This window comes from Carassius auratus, unplaced genomic scaffold (genome assembly GCF_003368295.1).
Source record: "Carassius auratus strain Wakin unplaced genomic scaffold, ASM336829v1 scaf_tig00014003, whole genome shotgun sequence".
Lineage (NCBI taxonomy): Eukaryota > Metazoa > Chordata > Actinopteri > Cypriniformes > Cyprinidae > Carassius > Carassius auratus.
This window is the reverse complement of record NW_020524465.1, coordinates 88067-112042: the sequence shown is the minus strand read 5'-3', so window position 1 is coordinate 112042 and position 23976 is coordinate 88067. Positions and strand designations below refer to the sequence as shown.

The following is a 23976-nucleotide window of genomic DNA, read 5'->3' as shown; positions in this document are numbered from 1 at the left end:
TCCCCGCGCAACGACGAGCTGACACCGCGGGCTGCATCTGCTGCTTCGCACAGAAGCGATCTGGAAACACTTCTTTATTTTTGTTGATGTTAATTTGCTCCGTGTTAGGGCCGCGGTTCACGGCTCGGTCAGCCTTCCCTGACACTATATTCCCGTTTATTGCTGTAAAGGTTCCCCCGTCTCATCGCATTAGCGTCCAGACGCCCGTGAACTGTGAATGCACCGCGCAAGGGGAGATGAAGCTCTGCCGCTCATGGTCCTAGATTCCGTCCAGTTACTGACAGAGGAGGACAGCAAGTGATGCATTTATGATTCTACATAAATGCATCAAATGCATGATATACATACAAACCTTTATTTGATGAATGTTTCTTTTTAATAAAACATTACCAAAACAAGTCAAATATTATTGCAACAAATATACTTCTTAAAATTACATTCAAAATCGCTTTTTAAAAGATAAAAATGACAATTTCTTACTCTTTGTGTACATTTCGTATACTATTTAGACTAAAAGGGACAACATATTATTATTGCACATTTTTACCTTGTTTTCCTCCAGCTTTCCGCATGTGTCCCGTGGTTCTAAACGCGTCTGGAAACTCAAATGGGCGCAGAGCCTTTCTGGTGTATCTTCTTTTTCTCCATTCTGAGATCCCATGAATAATTAATACGCAGACAAAGGTATTGGAAGATATTTGAATGCAATCCATATTTAGATCTAAACAGCAAAAACTCCAGAATATCTTCTTAAAACTGGACTGACTAAACATGTGCGCTGTTTTGGTGTGCACACTGTACATTTTACTTGTCATTAAGCTTTGTTTAATTATAATGCTTTAGAAAGGCATATTTTATCAATTATTTTAATTTTATGTTTTAACCAAATGGTTTTTAAAAAAGCACCAAGTTCCAGCACAGATACGTTTTTAAATTGTAATGTAATTACCCATGTTTAACTTATAGCCTACTCACACTTTTAAGTAGCTAAATGTGTGAATTTCAGTTCAAAAGTGCACTGTAAAACCGAACAGTGAAATTAATCAAATGAAATTAGTTAATTGCACTCAAATAATAACTAAAGTTCATTGGACTTAATTTAAATAAGTTCCGTTAACTCAAAAATTTGTTGTAGTGAGGTGAACTTAAAATGATTGTGTTTTCTAGTTCCCAGCATGCTTTGCATCAGAAAACAAGGAAAATAAATGTAGAAATTAAGTGTTATTTTGTGTGTTTTTACACAAGATTAACATAGAGGGACATAAGTTAATACATAAATGTTGTGTTATATTAGATTTTACAAAGGTTTATGTTATGTTGGATTTGTAGTGTTACCGTTGTGGTGAAGAGTAGAGCCTGTGGTTAGACTGAGGATGGACAGCAAGAGCCTAATTTTGAGTGTATTTCCCACATTATAGGACTTGAAAAATAGATAAAATTATGAGTGAATTACTCCCTAATTATAAGTTCAGAAATATAATTATTATAACTCTGAGATAATTAAAGGCAACTGGAATTAATTTTATTTTAAGTTTATGTAAACTTAAAACATTTAAAAACATCACTTAAATGTTTTTGTGTAATCTGTTACAAAATATTTTTTGAGTTCTGTGAACTTATCAGGGTTTACAGTGTGACATTTGAAGTAAAGAAATTGTATTTGTTGATGTATGACACAACCGATGCTATTTTTATGTTTACAAGAAAGTTTCCCTCACTTTACTAATCTTGCCACCAAATACACCAAGCTGAATTAGAGGCAATCATCTCTCTTTTGCAAGATGTCTGCTAAAGATTGCATCATCTGGAAAACATCTGCTGTGTACAAACATCTGACAGACGTCCTTAAGATGTCAGTTTACATACATTCTAAATCATAAACATCTTAAAGACATCTTCTAAATTTCTGTCAGGAAACGTCCTGTAGACATATAGCAGATGAGCAAACACTCAAAAAATTGTTTACAGATGTAAATACAGACGTTTTTATTTTCCAGATCACAATGGGCCAGTCTTTAAATTTTTGACTTTTAGATCAATAGTATAAAAGACTTTCAATGTTTAAATTACTATGATTTCTTTATCTTATTAAAATACATCTTTATATAACATTTACTATACGAGAGTTCTACTTTAAGTTTTAATACTATAAAAATTTGTATTGCAATCTGTAATGCAAGGCATTCAATGAGTCACTGAATTTAGACAAGCTGAAAGTTCATCAATAGTCTGTTTTTAGGAAGGTTACATCTTTGGTGTTCAACATATTGTTTCAGAAATGCCAACAATTAAATACTGAAATGTAAACTTAATTTGATTGGTTTTATGTTGTTAAAGTTAACTTTAAGAAAATAAATATGATTGTCTGTCATTCATTAAATTACTTTTTAAATTATTATTTATTTCACATGGGTTTGAATCAGATGTGGTCAGATGGTCATTTTACACCCAGATGGTCCATCTTACACAGTGACTCGACTTGGGTCAACTTACCCCAAACCCGGGGCAAACTAAGCCATGGGAACACTTTTTTATAAGAAACCATATTTTTAGAACCCTTTGTCAGAGATACAGTACATTCTGATAATATAAAATTATAGGAATACATTCATTTGGAAAGGATAGACTTTCATTGTACTTCTGGATCCTTTTCCCTTATCTTGAGGACCACATAAGTAAAAAATGGCTAATCTACACTCTCGCCGTAAGTATTAGACATTTAATTTAACATTGTACTGCATAAATATATTATGTATTAATAAACAACTAATTTACATGTATACTTTATTTTTTAACTATTTATAGGCCTACTATTAATATGGTTTTAATAAAATATGATGTGTTATAGATGATCAAGACAGGTGATTATAATGGGAAATATACTTTATTACAAGAATTAAACTGTGACAAATGGCTAAATATTCTATATGATGTTTTACCTTCTGGCTTGCTGGAGCTTTGTATTCATGTTTGCAATGTTTCTGACTCATGGTGGGTTTTTAAAGGTACCTCCTGCCCCATTTGGATCTCTATTTAAGAAGTTATCCTGTCAACCTTATCTCACATTTCTGACTTTCACCAAACCAGTTCATTTTGAGAAGACATTCATTACGTTACAGTCATCTGTGAATATTTTTTCCAGTTATGGGAACTTAAGATCACTTAAAACGTCATGTAGCAAACAGCTTTATATTTTTTCACTAGGTTACCACAGATATACAGTACAATATAATATAAATGTGAGTAAAAGGGGAGGAAAAATAAATACAAATTACTTTAAACTACTGTAGTTGATAACATGGAAAAAAAAATGTTCTAAAGAGTATGCATTCATATTTTGTGAGTGTTTCAGCTCACTGTCCCTCTGGGGTAACGGAGTAACACGTCTTGGAGCCATCAAATTCAAGACCAAACAGGGTGGAGAATTTTTTACAAAATGACAAGCTGGGGTTTAAAAACTGAATATCTCATCAATATCGGCTCTGGATTTTGTCATCTTCATGGTCGATGATTAACGGATTTACGGTAACATTTAATGTGGAAGTGAAGGGATGGATTCCAGAGATTCAATAAGTTCCTATTCACAGATGAGACACAGATAGTAGAACCGAAACTCTGACTACCACTGTAGATGTGCCACCAAGAAAGAAGGTGGATTTTGACCGCCATCGGCAGAATGTAATTCTAGTTTTCCCCCGCGTTTGACCTGCCTTACACTGGCACAGTGATCATCACTTACAAGAACGGCAGTGTGTTCAAACCAAGGGTCAATACAGAGGCATCACTTACACTGATATATTAAAAAAAAAATCCAGTAAGTTGTGTTCAAATAAAAGACAATAATTGTGAATATTCTTAACACACAAATACGACACTTTTGTGGTCGTCACAATTGCATTTTAAACGAACCCTGAGCAAATTAAAATGTAGCCCTGTTGTTTCATTGAATATAATTGTCTTCATTATGTTACCATTTGGATGTTTTTTTTTTAATTATATTCTTTTTTATATGGAGCATAAAAAATAGTACTCTTATGGAAATTCTAAGTCTCATTTTAGTCGGTAAGAAATCATTTTTAAATATTTGCTCATGTAGTTTTAAGTATTTTTAGAATAGGTGATTCATTCATTGCTTCAGACTATGCAGTCTGTTAGTTTACCTCACTTCCCGATCTGTTCAATCTTTTTCATGTCACATTCCCAGCTGATCAGTTTGTATCGGAAACAGAATTGATTCATCTCTCAGTCGTCAAGTTTGAGTCGTTTGTTCAGCTAAGGCTGGCCACACTAAAAGATTTTAAAGCTGTATTTAAGCATGATTTGCACCCCCTATCGATCAGGGGGTATATGGCCTGATTAGACGCAAAGACTTGTCGCAAATTATAATTTTTTGTCCAAATATCATCTGTTGTGTGGTGTCATTATTTAACTGCTCCCAATTGAGAAATCGTAAATATCAAAAATGTTTAATATTTACGACTCTTGATTGGGCTGCTTCTGACGTAACCTGCGATAGCCGATGAGAACACGCAGGCCTCACCTATAGGATGTGTGCTTCTATAGCTGAAACTTAGCAGCCACAAAACATGCCACAAATGTTGAGTACTGAGAAAGTACTCAACATACCCATATTTTTTTTTTCTATTTAGTTTTTCACTGTACAACAGAATGCGTACCAGGAGAGCCAGCTGACAACGTCGGTTGTCTTCCTTGTGTTTTACTTCTCTTGTCATGTTTGATCTTGTGAGTGTTCATGAGATCTCGTGTCACTGTGAAATCATTCCGACAAAACATGTCTGTGTCTTCATGTCTGTGGTCTCCCATGGGTTTAAAATCGGTTAAGGTTTGAAAATTGTCTATTGTGTACCATACCTTAAGCTAAATGTCGTTCATTATTTTGTCACATGACCGCTTCCTGGCTTATATCTTACAAACACATACATTACATCAGGGTTATTAAAATCTTGCTCTGGAGGGCCAGTGCGGTGCACAGTTTGGCTCCAACCCTGATCAAAGTCAACTGCCTTTGATTTTCTAATGTTCCCAAAAACATTGATTAACATGCTCAGGTGTGTTTGACTAGGGTTAGAGCTAAACTCTGCTGGAAAGTTTATCTCGTTTTTGGGATCATTAGAAAATCGCAGGCAGGTGACTTTGATCAGGGTTGGAGCCAAACTCTGCACCGCATTGGCCCTCCAGTGCAAGATTTGAATAACCCTGCATTACATACTGTATGTTATCATCATATGTAAGTATTTCTGCTTTATCAAAGTGTTTACCTCATCATACATATAAAGTTGTAAGAATTAACCAATTCTTTATTACCACATTTAATGTTATGGGAAGAAAACATCATGACAGAACTCACAAATTGTAAGAAATAAAAAGGCTAAAATTTGTTACCAGACATGCATCACAGAACTGTAGGAGTTAAGAATGGACTTCAAACTTATTTATAAGGAAGGTTGGGAATTATTAATTTCTGTATCCAATACTGCTGTCACATCATGTGAAAAAAAATTGAACAACTCAGGTCTGTAGACTCAGGTGAACTAATCATTTCTCTTTCCGTTACTGACTGCATATTCTATGAGGTTATCACGGGATGAACAAATGACTCCAACCCGAACCCAAAGATTGGAGGAAACCAGTGTTTCCTGTAAAGAACAAATAGGATGTTACTCATGTCTACACAAAATTAACTAATCCCTCGCTGAGACAACTTGATGTTCCCGAGTCATATTAAAGATCATTTCAAACTGAATAAATCACTCATGAACGATACATCACTATGTGAAGACAACAAAGCCGATAAGCCTGCAGGACATCTAAATCTCTAACTCATGGGTTATATTTTTAAATAGTTTTCAATCGATGGTTAATTCAGTTGACAGCTAGCTCAGTCTGTAGAGCATGAGACTTTTAATCTTAGGGTCGTGGGTTTGTGCCCCATATTGGGCTTATCTCCTAATGGATAGAGAGTAAGACTTTTAACCCAAAGGTTGTGGCTCAAGTCTCAGGTCAGGCAGGAACTGTTGGGGTGGGGGGGATGAAAAACCCGTGCTCTCTTCCACCTTCAAGACCATGACTAATTTGAGAGCCTTGAGCAAGGCACCCAACTGCTCTCCGGGTGCCATAGCACTTGGCTGCCCACTGCTCCGGGTGTGTGTTCACTACTATGTGTGTGTATGCACTTTGATGGGTTAAATACAGAGCACAAATCCCAAATGGGTCACTCGGCCACACGTCACATGTCGTCCACTGGTGTGCTCCTCCTCATACTCCTTAACTCCTTTTTTCAATAATTGGATCAAAACTTGTCACAAAGTGATTATTCAGTGTGTTTGCCTCATCATTTTATTTATTTATTTATTTATTTATTTATTTATTTATTTATCAAGAGTATATTTGGACTATATGCCATATAGTCCAAAAATGTAAACCAGACAGTGCTGACATGTAGGCCATGATGCCTTCAAAACAAAATCTGGCTTTCATTGTATCCAAACTACTTCATTTACTGTATACCGAATAAAATAGTTAATCATCTTATCAAGAGACAGAGTAATAGAGTACTTGCTCGCCTGTCATTTCTTTAGTGTGAGAGTGTCTCCACTCACTACCATGTTTTTGGAGTTTGGTGCTTTCAACAGAATTCTCTCGCTGCTATGAGTGATCATCATTCAGGCTATGATGGCGGTAACGATGTCATTTTTTAAACATATATTGATAAAAGGGTCTGTTATTTGTCCAGTATTTTGCAAGACAAACTGAATTGACTGATGTGTTTTTGTTGTTGTTACAGTGTGCAGTGATGTTTTAAAAAATGTATATCTTCGTTATCATTCATAATGTCATGAGCACTTGAGGATTAATCATAACCATGGGGTCAAAGGTTTATTCAAAGGTTTTTTCTTTTTTATTCGATGACATGAAATTATACATTGGTGTGCTAAATTAGGATTGATTAGTAATGTTTTCCTCACAGTAGGACATGTACAGGGAACAGATAATGTGTACCATGATTTATTCAATAAAATGTAATCCTTTTATCAAAGCTCAGATTAAGCCCATTTGAAATTCTTACATGAAGTATAATCGCTAGTAATATTTCGGTTTTAAAATCCAAAAATATTATTTCAAAAGCAATGTTTAATATATAGTTCCCCTGAACACCCAAACACCCAAGAAAATTATAATTCAATGTAGAATAACTGATACATAATTGATGTACTAGGTATTAAAATGATCACACAAAGAATAAACTGAAAGATTCTAATAGTAAAATATTATTTTGAGAATAAAAATATTGAAGATATATTTTCCCTGAACAACCCTTTAATTTCCGCTGAAATCATAAGTAGAATAACTGATACATAACTGATCAAATCAAAAGTAAAATCAAATTTGTTTGTGTTGTGTTGCATGTATAAACTTTCTTCAAATTACAAATCAAATTCTTTAGTATTCACTTTTATATCAGTGTAAGTGACACCATTGTATTGACCCTTGGTTTCATACTGTAACACACCGCCATTCTTGCACGTGATCTTCACTGTGCCAGTGTAAGGCAGGTCAAATGCGGCTCTTCCGATGGTGATTTTAACATCCAGCTTCTTTCTTGGTGGCACATCTACAGTGGTAGTCAGAGATTCGGTTCTCTCATCAGTGTACTGATGGCTGTAAGTGCTTTCTGTTCCAACGGTGAAACTGAATCCTGTAGAAACGTCTGCAACTTCTGGAATCCCTGCCTTCACTTCCACACTAAATGTTGCTGTAAAGCTGTTAGTCATCGACCACGAAGATGTTTTGGTAACTTTCTTGGAGGTTTCGACCATTTGCTGTTGTTTGGCAGAGGAACCGTTTGTGTAAGTGACAGATTTGATCTCTTCCACTGTCACCTTTGGTATCAGTTGGTTTATTGTGGGATAGTTGACATTGGTGAGGACTGTTGATTGAACTGCATTGAGAAACATGAATCCCATGGAGTCAATATCTGCACCAGCTCTTCCTACAACTCCCAAACAATAACCAGAGCCGACATCCATTGGATATTCTTTTTTTAAACCCCAGCTTGTCATCGATGCAAAAAATTCTCCACCATGGTTGGTCTTGAATTTGATGGCTCCAAGACGTGTTCCTGCTCCATTCCCCCAGAGGGACAGTGAGGTGAAACACTCACCAGGCTTGAACGTGTACTCTTGATATGGGCCATCTGGTTCTCCAAAGGTTTGATTTCTACCATCAGAAAGCCAAACCTTGACAGCCTTCACCTGCCATCCTCCCACCCAGACCCCGATCTTCTCTAAACTGGCACCATTGTTCTCACCCGTAAATGAAAATGAAGCACCTCCTCCACCACCAATTAGCCCTAGAGTAGTTGGGTAAGACATCTTTGAGGTAAATAGATCTGAAAGATACATCACAGATTTGTATTGATGTTTGGAATTATGGAATTGATTTTTTTTTTTTTTTTTGCATTTATTCAACATTAGAAGTATTTCCCTGCTTCTATAGGCCCCTTTTTCTTTTCTTATCTGACCCTTCCATTTCAGGTAGAGTCTCTAATGAGCTGGTGAATTGAATCAGTTGTGTTTACCAGACTATGTTAATTGATGGCATGCCTCTAGGAACAAGCATGGGAAACAGTACAATATGTAATCCTAAAATAATCGTATGCAATGTATTAGAAGCTGTATACAACATTAATTACATCTTAAGTGCTCATCACTGGAAGTATACTCACATACCGTAGATGACTGTAGTCTGATGAACTTCTCAAAATCAGCTTGTCTAATAAAAGCAAGAAAAGTGATATGTATTTGATCAGGATGCTGCTTAAATAAAGCTCCAAAGGGGGCTGGCGGTACCTGGAAAAACACCAAGATACCCCAGGTCAATGTAATCAGTGTTTGAATATGAAAATAATGTTTCCAACACGCCTTAAAGCACCATACTTATATGTGGATTTTTGTAATTATATTAAGTAGTAGTTTCACTGGCAGCAAATTGTTGATTAATCATTAACCATTCTGTTGTGTTCAGTTAGGGCAGAAAATCATACATGTATTAATGGGATTAATTTATTTCTCAGGTCATCTTGATGGTTAGGAAAAACTGCCTTGCACTCTCCAATATCTGTTGACATAACATAGTTCAAAGAAAACCCTTCCCCAATTCTACTTTTGCATATTTTGCATTCATATTTGCATTCAGACATAACCTTTTATTTATATTGCAAAACAGGTTTCTGCATATCTTTTATTTTGCATGTACAATCATAGTGATAATTTTCATGTCACAGTTGCACAAAATAACGGCCAACAACTGTTCATTCCCAGGTTGAATATTGTACACACATATTGCTTTCATGAAAATGCATTTAGTTTAGAAAAGGCTGCTTTTGTGTTTTGTTGTGCTTTTCCAGAAAGGTCGGCTCAACCATGTTTCTAGTGCAGTATGTTTCTACATTATTATTTTTTTGTTAGCTTTACACTATGCTAGCTAACTCATTAAAACATGAACACATTATTTGTATAATATTAGGTCAGTATATGTAGCTCATCTGGGAACTTGATGTACTCATTCCATACTGTGTAATTTAATGGTTAATGCAATTCTGGGAATGTCTCTTTGATCATAAACTATAAATCATATTATTATATGGAATTAAGTAAAAGCATACATACGATTTTTATATTCATTTTCCATAAAAATTACTAACATTTATGGTGTGCTTGATGAGTAGGACAAATGTTGTAGTCCTTATGCTTTGTGTTACCACATTTCTAAAGCACATTACCAATTAAAAATGCAAATTTGAGGTATGACTTTGCTAATTTATGAAGTAAAACAAATTCTGATAATGATTAGCTTCATATAGTAAAGTCGAGACTGGACCTTTGGTTTTCATCTGGTTTATTTATAAAATTATATCAAATTCGAATGTCTTTAGATTCAAAATAATATGGTAAAATGTTATATGGTTTGTAAAAGTAATTTTCAGAGCTGTACAAAAGATGAAAATCTTTTTAAATTATGACATGGCAACTATTCCATGTATTGACTACAGCGAGCCAGACAGACAATTGCATTCATATTAAAATTAACTCAAACATACAGACACAAATAAGATTTTTATAATATTTAGCTCAGGCATACAATAAAATAAAATAAAATAAAATAAAATAACAGTGCACAAAACATAGTTAAATTAAATGCTATTAAATGCTATTAAAACCACAGTAATTGCTTTCTCGTTCATGCTGTTCATATTCCAAAGTATTAGGATATACAATTCTGAGCAAAGATAAATTTGTTTCCAAAGTATAAAATATGATATGGTCTTCTATTTTGCATGCATGATGATTAAAATTAGTGGCTATGAAGAACAGTCTGTGTTTTTATCTCTGATATACATTTACCTTTATTCATTTGGCAAATGTATTTATCCAAAGTGACATTCAAATGAGGAACATCATGAGCTAAAGCTATGGTGATATAATATCTTGTGAAATGGTGTTGTAGTAAAAGCTTTTTATTTGCAAATATGAAATGTTCCTGTAGCTCAGTCACAGAGCATTGTGTTAGCAGCTCAAAAGGTTGTGGGTTCAATTCCCAGGGAACACACATACTGGTAAAAAATAAATAAAAATGTATATCCTGAATGCACTGAAAATTGCTTGGATGAAAATGTGTGATCAGTTCCCAGCCTGCGTCCAAGAAGCGTTCGCCCACTGTTTGTCCCTCCTGATCCACAGCCATCGTAAGGCTCTTTCCGCAGCCTCTGACGCTCCACTGATAGCTCTTCTCTTGCGTGCTCCTGTTATTTCCTGGAGGCTGTAGGACCTGCAGAGGGACCTTCCTGCAAATCCCCTTCCCCCAACCTCGATGGGCAAGCACTGTGCACGCCACCCCCATCTCTGACACTCCTCCACCAGCTCCGCATATTTCTTTCTTTTCCTTTCACTCGCTTCCTCCATCTTCTCCTCCCAAGGCACTGTTATCTCCAACAAGATAACCTGCTTCGATGTTACTGAGAGAAGAACCATGTTGGGTCTAAGGCTTATCTCCACTATGTCTCTGAGTTGCTTTCCCAGGTCCACCCTTAGCTGCCAGTCATTTGCTGTTCCCAGCAGTCCTGTCTGAACTGTTGGTCATGAAGGCGGGGGTCTCCTGCTCTTAAGAATGGCACTAGTAATGGACTCACCTTCAGCGCTTGGTCATGGCGCCAGTGGTAGCGGCCTTCCCCAAGTGCTTTAGGACAGCTGCTGAGGATGTGTTCTAGCGATCCTCTTCCTTGGCACAAGGTACAGTACATGCCGGTGCCTCCACCTTACCCCAACAAAAGAGATTGGATGGACTGGACAAGGTGTTATAGACAGACTGGATGAGAAATTTGATGCGATAGGGCTCAGCCCTACACAGCTCTGCCCATGAAATCTTTCTCTCCATGGCATTCTCCCAACTGGTCCATGCGCCCTGTTGCCTCAATCCCACCATCTGGCTTGCACACTGCTCCTCAATCCCAACCCTCACTTCTTTTTGGACCAGGTCCCGCCTTTCCTTACTCTTCAGTTTGTTATAATGGGTTATTGGGGTGCTTCCCAGTCCTGCCCGTGCCCAGTCTTTAATGCTTTACATTTGATTAAATAAACACTTCAGTTTGTAATATTTTTATTAGTAGAATTAACTCATTCAATTATTTCGGGTCATATTTATTATTTATAATATATATATTTATTTATCTTATAAATTTTGAATCACAAATTAATCACTCATCTGAGTTGGTTCCTTTCAATGAACTGGTCAAACAATAGCAAACTTTCAAATAAGAGAACAAATAAACGTTGTATGAAGTTGTCACACTGTGACTTTTTGGGGGCGGAACCAAAAGTGGCGAAGGTTGGTTCCGCTCGAAGATGGTTTCCGCCCGGCCCGTATATTACAAACACCGGAACTTCCGGGAAACTCCGGGAGGCAAATTGGGCTGTACGAGGCACAGGTGAGGACAATAAACGCGGCGATCGTGGATTGGACAATGGAGAGAACAGGAAGGGTATAAAAAGAGTCTCAGAAATTCAAACAGGAGTTGGAGTTGAATCGTTTCAGGCCGATCCGGCGGGCAGTGTAGAGGTTTGGGCAGAGTCAGCATTGGTAAAGGCAGAGGATCTTCACAGGGTGAAGAAGGAGACAAGGACACTAGTAACTGGGCTGAGTATACAACATTTATTGATGTTTGATGAGACCATCTATATATAAACTACTGATGTGTTGGAGTCACAGTCATAGGAAGTACTCTCCGGAAGTAACGTCAAGGGCGATCTCCAGCAACGGAAAACCGATGGTGTGAAGAGGATTGGACAGCTAGAAGGAGAAGGAGACAAAGGAAGAGTGTTATCGTTCATTTGTGAGTGCTATTGGACAGTGCATTGTACATCATTGGGGAGAGTGCATTATCCAGCGTATGTTGTGAGCATCTGGTAAATAGGCCAGCGGCCCCATTACGGAGCAGAGTCTTGGGTGAGCCGGGAAGTACGAGCACAGGAAGCCGCAAGCAGTCGTGACGGCAACGTTATTCCTCCGGCCCTTCATCTATCAACAACGCCCAACAAAACCCCAGGATAAGTCCTAGTAAACCGTGGTTCTGACCCTATTTCACGTAGAGTGTGTGGAGTGCAGTGGGTGAGTCCTTGTCTTTGCTTTGAGTGTGTACACTTGAAATCTTGCAGTGGTATGCTGTGGTTGTGTTGTCAGTAGCCACCCTGGACTGGATGAGTCGTGGGGGGAGACCAGTGACCGTTGAGGCTGATGAAGCGCCATTTTCATCTAAATGCCATTTTCGACCCCTGCATGGAGACCCAAATGTAACGTCCTGTCTAGACCCTTTCAGAATACCCTGGCTCTGTGGAAGCGGTGGTGAAGAATACACGTAAGCAAGACTGGTGTGAGTAAAAGCCAAAAATTATACCTATATGCAAGGAGGAAGTTTTACTGTTGCAATTCAGCTGTGTGGATTTACTTTACCTGTTGTGGAGCCTCTTCAAAGGTTCACCCCGGTCCAGATCCCTTAAACTGCAAATAGAAGAGAGGAGAGGGAAGCGTTCGGCCCGGTGCGACAGTGTTTAACTTTCCCCGACGCACAAGAAATCCCTGTGGAGGCCTGCGCTACGACGATTACTACTCCAGGTCTGACAGTTCATCTACTTACTGTATCGCAGTATTTCACCGTAAGCCCACCGCCCAGGAGAAGTCTTCTAGGAGGATAGAGCACCAGTTGCCTGTGAAATACCTACCTTTGTCCATTGCTACGAATCACTAAAGGGAGAATAGAGCACCAGTTGCCTGTGAAATACCTACCTTTGCCCATTGCTGCGAATCACTAAAGTGAGAATAGAGCCCCAGTTGCCTGTGGAATACTTACCTTTGTCCATTGCTACGAATCACTAAAGTGAGAATAGAGCCCCAGTTGCCTGTGAAGTACCTACCTGTGTTGTCCCCCGCAGTTTGAGTGACCTCTCTCTTGCAGTGCCATTGGAGTTCTGTGTCGCGGGTTGGTGCTCCCCTCGGAGTGTGCAGAAGGGGAGGCGCCGCCCGAGCACCCTGTACGAAGAGATCGGAGGAACAAGTCGTTTATCAGCCAGTCGTATGGACCCAAGTAACAGGTAGCCACTCTCACCGGATCGATTACTCATTGTGTGTTTCACTCTGCCTTCAGGAGAAAAGAAGGGCGCCACGAGTCAACAAAAGCCCAAAGGGACATACTAACCCTCGCCGCATAGTCCTCTCCGGCCCCTTTCTCCTCCTGCTGAACAGAGACGATAATTTTAAGATTTACCTCCCCCTCCCTGAATTATTTTAATTAATTTAAATAAAGTTGTTTTAATATTACTTACGCTTGGTCTGTCTGGTCATTGGGGTTGCTTTGAGACCTCCTCGAGGTGGAAACTAGGAAGGGGCGTGACTTGCAACATCTGTGGTCCGCTCCGACCTGTGACAGAGTTAAATATGTACCTACAATTAATTAAAATTGATGTATAGGATGGGATGCTCCTCACTTTCTTGAGCTTGAGACAGGACGGCCCCCAGTCCTGTGTAGGAGGCATCCGTCTGCAGCAGGAAGGGGCAGCTGAAGTCCGGGGCACGCAGGACCGGCTCCGAGGTGAGGGCCATCTTCATCTTTTTGAATGCCTCCTCTGCTTCAGGTCTCCAGCACACTTTTTCCGGCTGCCCCTTCCTGGTCAGGTCTGTCAGGGGGGCGGCTAATGAGAAGTTAGGGATGAAACAGCTGTAGTACCCTGCCAACCCCAAAAACGTTCGTACCTGGGTCTTTGTGCTTGGCTTTGGTGCAGACCATATCGCCTCGACCTTATTCTCCTGTGGTTGGATGAGTCCCCTTCCGACTCGGAAGCCCAGGTACTTCGCCTTGGTCAGGCCCAACTAACACTTTTCCGGGGGTTGGCAGTGAGCCCAGCCCTATGTAGCTCCATCAGCACCCTCCACAGACAGTCCAGGTGGTCTTCCCAGTGCTCGGAGTGGATGACTATATTGTCCAGCTATGCCGTGGCGTAGGCCTGGTGAGGGCGCAGCAAGATGTCCATCATGCGCTGGAACGTGACTGGAGCCCCATGTAGGCCAAACGGGAGGGTCCGGTACTGCCAGTGCCCACCGGGGGTACTGAAGGCGGTCTTGGGCTTGGCGGTCTCGGATAGGGGGACTTGCCTAGGTGGTTGAGGAGTTCATCCACCCAAGGCATAGGGTATCCGTCGAACGCCGAGACCTCGTTCAGGCGGCGGAAGTCATTGCAGAAGTGGAAGCTGCCGTTGGGCTAGGGGACCATGACGATAGGGCTGGACCAAGGGCTGTTCGATGGCTCAATTACCCCTAACTTCAGCATTTGTTGAATTTCCTCTTCAATAGCCTGCCGACGAGCCTCTGGGACTCAGTAGGGCCGTTGCCAGACGATGACTCCGGCTGGTGTGTGGATTTCGTGTTGGACCACGTGGGTCCGCCCGGGGGCTGACGAAAACACATCTGGGAACTGACCGACCAGGTGCTGCAGCTCTGTCTTTTGGGCCGCCAACAGCTCAGAGTTAATGTCCACTACGACTGGGTCTATAGTGTGGAGGGCCGCTAGCTGGTCTCTTGTCCCGATCCACTTTTTTAAAAGGTTGATGTGGTAGAGTTGGTCTGGTTTCTGCCCCTGCTCTGCACATGCTCTTCATCTCTCTGTCTCTCTCTCTTTCAGCTCAGCAGTGAACCGTTACAATTATTAAAAAGCTTACATAAGCAGTAGCATTTACAAATCTAAAAGTGTATCTAAAAGTATGAGATAACAAAACCATAAAAACATAGGCATTCCATTAAAAGCTGTGCTTGCAATATCTCGCAATATCTTCTGCCTCTCAATCGGGTTCATACTGATAAGTGATATTAAAGACGCCATTGTTTACAATACAACCAGTGGGCTAGCTAACCAATCAAGAGCCCATCAGCTATTTCCGAGGGAGGGACTTCATAAAAGAAGGAAATGGTCAGTGTGTTCCTCAGAGAAGGGACAGAGTGGTATGGAATAAAGGTAAATTATGTGAAAAATAATGTAAAAAAAAATTATGTGTTTTTTTTTTTTTAAATGAAGCATTAATTCTGCTTAGCCTAAGACATGGTTGTATGTACCTGCAGTCACTAACATTGTGATTCCTGGCTATGCTAGTGCTTTATTAAAGGGGTCAAATTATGTAATTCCCATTTTTCCTCCCTCTGTGGGATGTTACAAGCTCTTGGTGCATAAAGAAGATCTGTAAAGTTGCTAATACTAAAGTCTCAAATCCAAAGAGATATTCTTTATCAAAGTTAAGAGTCAACCATGCCTTAAATTGTTCATTCTAACACGCAATGTTTTATATGATTACATTTTATTTTCATGGTCCCCTCAATCAATCGACTATAAGCGACTTTGCAACTACATGGCATCTAGCTCTCATTAGAGCATTAGTATGCTCAAGAATGGTAGAATCTAGTATAGAATAGGTTGACATACTTGCAAAGACACTTACATCAGTTTACCTGTTGGTTGCCCATCAAAATAAAGTATTAGCATATATATTTACAGTAGCATACATACTATTGAAAACATCTGAACTGATGCTATCTTACTCAGTCACTGACTGTATTGCATGACTGTAGCTTTCGGCCAGGAGAAGATGTCATCAGGTGGCGTCCAACTTTCACGGGGTGTTTCGTCCCTGAACCACAACACCCTCCAGTTGGCGGGTCGGCAGTGGTGGCCGGTCACTGCCCTTCTCCTCCTGGCCCCCATCTCAACTCCTCCCTCCTACTCCAGAGCCAACAAGACGCTCTTTCTGCTGCCTCACCCAACCTACGGAAAGCTGCCTTCCTCTCCCTTCCTGCTAAACCCAAAGCAGTGAGTGTCTTCCACACAGACTGTGCCGGGAAACCCCTACAACCGACCTTAACCGGGAATAGCCAGGTCTGCCACCCTTTGGCCCTGCACTGCACTGTCCCTCCTCTGCCTTGGGTCGGCTTTTCCCCACTGCTGGAAGTGGGTGGATCCGAATCCTTGCCTCCCTACGCATGGGTTCCCGATGATGTCCTTCAACTTCAATGCACTTTTGGCTTGTGCCACTGATGTGTCAGCCACCCACTTGCGTCCTGGTCTCGTAGTGACACCTGCTCTCCTTACTTTTTCATCAGTGGAGTCTTGGTACATCATCACAAGCAGGAACTTTGCCAACAAGACGCTCTTTCAGCTGCCTCACCCAACCTACGGACAGCTGCCTTCCTCTCCCTTCCTGCTAAACCCAAAGCAGTAAGTGTCTTCCACACAGACTGTGCCGGGAAACCCCTACACCTGACCTCAACCGGGAATAGCCAGCTCTGCCACCCTTTGGCCCTGCACTGCTCAACGAGATCCTGATACTATGTGGCTTTCCGCTCATCGGCCTCCTCACACCCGTCTTCCCACGGGACCGTCAGTTCGATCAAGATTATCTTCCTTGCCTCCTCAGACCATAAGACCATGTCTGGCCTCAGCAGTGTTTGCACAACCTGGGGGAAGACTAGTTTCTTTCCCAGGTCCACCCATATCTCCCAGGATTGTGCTGCTTGCAAGAGGCTATTTTTGATCTTCTTGGGGGCTGCCGGTTTATCCCTTTCTCTGATGAACTGAATACATGCCCTCGGCCTTGTACTGGTCTGGTGGTTTTTCTGCCTCTCCCGCTCCACGATGTCAGCCAGTGCAAAGAGAACCTTGTCGTGGCACCACCTGTATCTTCCTTGGCTAAGAGCTGTTTTGCATCCTGCCAGTATGTGCGCCATTGTTCCCCTCCCTCCGCATAGCCTACACGATGGGTCCTCCCTCATACCCCATCTGTGGAGGTTTGTTGGTGATGGAAGGGTGTCGTACACTGAACGGAGCAGGAAGGAGATACGAAAGGGCTCCAGTCTCCAGATCTCAGGCCATGTGATCTTCTGCTTCGGTCCAGGCACCTTGTACTCCAAGTTCGACGGCTCTAGACCTGCGCCTTTCTTCCTCCAGGTGTCGGACCTACGCATGGGTTCCCGATGATGTCCTTCAACTTCAATGCACTTTCGGCTTGTGCCACTGATGTGTCAGCCACCCACTTGCATCCTGATCTCGTAGTGACACCTGCTCTCCTTACTTTTTCATCAGTGGAGTCTTGGTACATCATCACAAGCCGGCACTTTGCCACCTTGAACTCCTCCACCACTGATGATAGGGGCAGCTGTACCTGACCAGACCTGGTGTATAGCCCTACTGACGTGAAGCTTGGTGGGATTCCGAGCCACTTGCGAAGGTGTTTGTTCACTCGCCTCTCGACTCCTTCCAATGCTGTCATAGGTACTTCGTAGATTGTCAGTAGCCACATAAGCTGTGGTAGCAGGCCGTGCTGGAAGAGCCAGGCCTTGGACTTTCCTGGCAATCCTGACCCCTCGATCTTACTCAGCCATCCATCTGCCTGTATCTCTGTCCTGGAAACATTGCATCTGGCGCTCAGGGATGCGTCGTACCATTTACCTAGGCACTTAATTGGGTTTTCCTCAATTGATGGTATCGTCTCCCCCTGTACTTGCAGCTGGAATTTGCTGGTCACTTTCCCATTTCGAATCACCATACTTGTTGATTTCCTCGGTTTGAATTTCATCCAGGCCCATGTTTCTCCATCTTCAAGGGCCTTCAAAATCCATCTTGCTTGCACATGGGTTGAAGTTGTTATGGTAAGGTCATCCATAAAACCTCTAATTGGAGGTTGGCGGATGCCAGACTCCATTGATGGCCCTCTGGATTCCTTTTCTGCAGCTGTTATGAGCAGGTTCATTCCCATGACAAACAGGATCGGGGAGATGGTGCAGCCTGTCACGATTCCCTTTTCCAGGACCTGCCACTGGGTTGTAAAGTGGGCAGTTTTGAACCGTAGTTTGAATCCTCCGAAGTAGCTGGTAATTATACCCCTGGTGTGGTATGGGATATGGTAGTGTTCCATAGCTGTGTTAATGATGCCATGTGGGATTGAACCGTATGCATTAGCCAAGTCGAGTCAGACAGCCGTTAAATTTCCTTTGCTCCCCTTGGCCTCTCTGATCAACTGATTGAGGATGCTTGTATGTTCCAAGCACCCGGAGAAACCAGGAATGCCATCCTTCTGGACAGATGTATCGACATATTTATTCTTCACCATGTAGGTAGTCATCCTTTTTGCCAGGACAGAAAAGAATACCTTGCATTCGACACTTAGTAGAGAAATGGTTCGGAACTGACTGATGTCAGATGAGTCCATTTCCTTGGGTACAAAACACCCTTCTGCTCTTTTCCAGGATGTTGGAATGATAACTTTTGTCCAGATCTTTTGCAACAGTTTCCATAACCTGCGAAGGAGCATCGGGCATCTCTTGTATACTTTATAAGGTGGGGCGCTTCCTGACTGGAGTCCTCCTGCGTCTCACTTAGTGTCTCCACTATGCGCTGCATCTGCTTCTTCCCTTCTCCACATTGGGTCTTGGACTGGTGTATTTTAAGTCCCCTTGCGTTTTTGCAAAGCTTCCGGCAGTGGCACTTTACTTCCAACACTTCCCCTGTAAGTGTGGTTTGAGTGAGCTCGTCTCGTCTCGTTACCTGTGAAAAGATGATGCTGACCCCCTGGACCTCAGATGATGCTAGCCCTGAAACAACATTCTACCAAACTTTGCTATAAGTTTGATTGCAGCATATAATAATTGCTGTTAATAGTGTTCATCGTCTGTTTGATTACGTCTTTAATTGATTTTTCTGGACATTTATGCCATATGTGCATTACCTGACAGTCACCATTGATACGCTCCTACTACTAAATATTGTAGAAACTAAATTTTCTGTAAAGTTGCTTTGCAACGATTCATATTGTAAAAAGCACTATTCAAATAAACTTAAGGGGGAGGGGGGGGGGGGGGGTGAAATGCTCATTTTCACTCAATCTCCTGTTAATCTTGAGTACCTATAGAGTAGTACTGCATCCTTCATATCTCCAAAAAGTCTTTAGTTTTGATATATTTATAAGAGAAAAATAGTCTGTGCCGATTTTTTTCGGAAAAACACGAGCCGCTTGAGGCGTGACGTGTGGGCGGAGCTAAAGAATCACGCGCGCGAGTAGGCTTTTGCATTGAGAGCGTTAGGAAGTTGTGACATTACCCTGAGGAAAAAAAAACCATCATCCAAAACAAACCATGGCTAACAGTTAGATTCAGCCGTTTATTTATGATCCAGAATCAGATCCAGAGGCTGAAACTGAACGAGAGCAGCAGAAGCAACGACTACAACAGCATCTCTATGTGGTATGTATTGAAACTGTATATATTTGCTTATGTAACCCCTCTCTCCCGGGTCCTTTCCAACACACCATCGTGACCCTTTTTCGTTGGGACTGCATTATCCTTAAGAAATACTCTATATGCAAATCCGGCGTCAAACTGGGCCTTGTTTGTAAAACAAGCATCTTCGAAATGCAGGGAACAAACAAAAACACTTTCACAACTCCGTCGATGCTCTTTAAAAATAAACTCCGTCCACTGGTCCCTTGTTTTTTTTTTTTTTTTTTTTTTTTTTTTTTTTTTTTTACGTGCTCTTCCGGGAGAAGTGCTCTTAGGACCCATATAAGGAAATTCCGCTCCATCTAACGTCACACAGACCCATACTCGAAAAAAACTTTCCGAAACTTGTGACAAACCGGAACCATACCATAATTTTTTAAACAAAGTTTCAAAAATTAAGTTGTAAGTTTCAAACGTACAACTTAATTTTTGAAACTTTGTCCATGTTTAGCATGGGAATCCAACTCTTTAACAGTGTAAAAAAAACTCAGTATGCATGAAATAGCATTTCACCCCCCCTTTAAATTGAATTAATTAAATATATTGTTTTTGGGGGACAATACGGTGACTGAGGTAGATATCTTGGATTGCATGGCCACAAATAAACTCTGAGCAGTTTCGTCAGACAGTTTGGGGATTTCTGAGAATTTAGAGTAACAACCAGCAGACAGTAAGCAATCTGAATCACTGTAATGGAACAGATCTGTGGCAGATTTTGACCAGGGTCTTCCTGGTTTTGGATGTGGTATCATTGGCTCTCTTTGATTATTGCACAGAGGACATTGGGAAACAAACTCTTCAATTTGCACGTTATAGAATCAAGATATAGATCAGAATATGGAAGTGAAACAATTAATGCAATATTTTTATGAGTTCCTGGCTCATTTGCACAATAGAAGGTTATGACACATCATGAAAACTGGATGACCTATACAAAAAATGACAATTTCTTACTCTTTGTGTACATTTCGTATACTATTTAGACTAAAAGGGACAACATATTATTATTGCACATTTTTACCTTGTTTTCCTCCAGCTTTCCGCGTGTGTCCCGTGGTTCTGAATGCGTCTGGAAACTCAAATGGGCGCAGAGCCTCTCTGGTGTCTCTTATTTTCTTCATTCTGAGATCCCATGAATAATTAATACGCGCACAAAGGTATTGGAAAATATTTGAATGCAATCCATATTTAGAGCTAAACAGCAAAAACTCCAGTATATCTTCTTAAAAATGGACTGACTACTAGTGTGCTGTTTTGGTGTGCTGGTTAATAATCCTTTAAGTGTTTGCTGTCGACCTGCAATGAGCTTCACAATATAATTTGATTACATTGAATGCTGTTTTATATACTGGGATTTTTAGCTGAATTAGAGGCAATACTGATTTCTCTTTTGCAAGATGTCTGCTATTGCTTCATCTGGAAAAACATCTGCTGTGTACAATCATCGGACAGACATCTTTAAGATTCAGTTTTACATGCATTCTTAATCATACACATATTAAAGACATCTTCTAAACGTCTGATAGGAAACGTTCCGTAGACGTATAGCAGAAAATCAAACAGTCAAAAAATTGTTTTACAAATGTAAATTTACTAGTTAAACAGACATGATGTAAGTCTACTATCAGGAAAAGAAGTGTAGTTTGATTATTGCATAAACGTACATAACAAATAATTAAATCTTAATTTTAGGATGAAGAATGTTCTTCAGCAACAGCAGTCTGCAATATAAAACCTAATTTATTAATCACACAGCTCTTTCTGAAAAAAAAAAAAAAAAAAAAACTTTTATCTGTATAACTGGACAAAATCCAGGCAAAATGGTCATTAGAAATTAGATCCAGGACACATATTAAACAAACAGACAGAGGATATTTGTATTTGTGTTCAGACTGTGCACTCTAAGCCGTAATTACATGTAGCCATCATGATCTTTTTCATATTAATATGCTTAATTTTTCCACTAGAGGGTGCACGTGCAGCTGAACTTTTGACTTGTGCATAAACGCGCTTAGTTACGACTTGAGAGGAATAAATGAAACCCATGCATCATACATTTTTGCAAATAAACCGAATTTAAGTGCAAGTTCTCAGAGAAAAACATCAGATATAAATGTTATCTTCAAGTGATGACAGAACTTCTTTTGGTCATCGCTACTTTTCTGCACTGGGCTGGGATCACAGTGCAGCTTCTGTAAATGTCATCTCAAATGGTCATTTGGGACACGTCGCTGTGATTAAACATGATTAAACTGATTAACTACTACTGATCTATAATACAGTAAATATTTACCACTGACGTTAAACGTAGATAAGTGGTTGTAATACATTAAGAACCTTATCCTAGCCACATGCAAGGCCATTAGGAAGCTTAATTTTCCCAGAATTACTTTAAAAAAAGAAAAGTTTGGAACCCACTATTTTTTTTACACACATATTTCAACACTATATTTTCTCAGCAACGAGATCTGATTAACCTGAGTGTGCCTCAAACATCCCTGGAAAACATGTATTTTAATCATGTTTTATCTAATTTTAGTCTTAGAAAAATTATTTTTTTTCATAATGAGCCATTCTTTATTTTTTTTAGATCAATAGTATAAAATACTTTCAGTGTTTAAATTACTATTATTTCTTTAGCTTATTATAAGACATATTTACAACATTTACTGTAAGATATTAAAGTTTTAATTTAAGTTTTAATACTATAAAAACTATATTCATAGTAAGAAATTGGATATTTATGGTAGGAAGCCAAGTTTTCCATTATTTCATATGTTACAGGGTTAGGCTTTAAAAAAAAAAATCAGTAATAGATTGTTTATGGGAAGTTACAACCAGACAAGTTGGTCAGCACTTTTTTTTTTTTTTTTTTGGTTTAACTCAATAATGTTATACAACCGCAACACAACAAAACGTGTATTCCAGTCTGTATTGCAAGGCATTCATTGACTCACTGAATTATAACAGGTTGAAAGTTCATCAAAAGGAGCAGGAATCACGTAAAGCCTTCACTTACAACTACTGATGTAAAATTGCTCTATAGAGCTAAAAGATCCACGTATTAATCAAAAAAGTGTCACCTTATCTTTCATAAGTTACTATGGTTAAATTAAAAACGCAGAATTGAAGTAATTAATCAATCACAAGGGTGTACAGGCATTTCCCCAGCCAAAAAAAGATAAAATTTTGTGACGCATTTGACACTTTAATCCAAATAAACATATAAAGAATTTAAGACAGGGTTTTGCAAAGACATTTTGAGGGGCAGTGGCCCAAACTCAAAAAAGTGGCACAAGTAAGGTCGTTGCTAGTTAATATAAATTATTTAGTTGTTACAAATATACAAAATAAAAGATAAGATAGCAGACTCTGTAATAATTGACTTTATTGTAGAGGTTGGTGTCGCTGTTGGACAGTGTTTTCTCTACTTCCTGTTGGCCTTCTGTAGCTAATCATAGCTCCATGTAGCTGTTTTTATTTTATATTTTTTCTCTATAATCTTTCTTACTATCACTGTCTGTTTGTTTGTTTTTTTAATTGTAAAATATAACTTAATTCACACCATATTTCTGATATTACCGATCAATCTTATCAGATTAACTTTGATCGTTCACTCTTCCGTGACTGCAGCACACCTGCAAAGCGTTAGCACTCGTTAGCTTGTCATTAGCGTTTTCTTTTCTCCTCTCCTCTCTCACGCTGCAGTTTTCCACAAGTTCATCAAATAACCGCAGTAAGAATATTTCATCAAGCACGGTGAGTAATGGCTTCTCCTACAATTGTTATTTGCACCTCTTGCCACATGTACAGTTTATCTATCTCTGTCGCTGATGAGGGATTCACATGTGATAAATGCAGGGAAACAGTTAGGCTGACAGAGAAGATTTCAGAATTAGAGACACGCATCCAAACTTTAATTGAGGACAGTAAGAATGTTAGGGCTCTAGATATGGCTTTGGATGCGTCTAGCTCAGGGATTCCTGTACATTGTCCGGTTCCAGCAGAGCCCCTGCAGCAGGGCAACTGGGTGACGGTGAGGCAGCGTAGTCGTGGGTCAAAACACCGCTCTTCTGTTCCGATCAAAACATT

At 40.0% G+C, this 23976-nt stretch overlaps 1 protein-coding gene and 1 pseudogene across 2 annotated transcripts; both read right to left on the bottom strand.

Moving 5' to 3' along the window:
* Positions 1-6957: 6957 nt before the first annotated feature.
* Positions 6958-8799, bottom strand: LOC113074221 (aerolysin-like protein). Of its 2 annotated transcripts, none has more exons than XM_026246977.1 (2): positions 8751-8799; positions 6958-8410 (listed from the first exon to the last, which is right to left on the bottom strand). In XM_026246977.1, exon 2 carries the CDS (start codon positions 8391-8393, stop codon positions 7446-7448), a length of 948 nt encoding a protein of 315 aa, XP_026102762.1. In that variant the 5' UTR covers positions 8394-8410; positions 8751-8799; the 3' UTR covers positions 6958-7445. The 2 variants fall into 2 exon arrangements, with proteins under 2 accessions (XP_026102762.1, XP_026102764.1); XM_026246979.1 differs by having other exon boundaries at positions 8747-8793.
* A 1901-nt stretch (positions 8800-10700) lies between these two features.
* LOC113074217 (uncharacterized) overlaps positions 10701-23976 on the bottom strand; it is a 32484-nt pseudogene continuing 19208 nt past the window's right edge.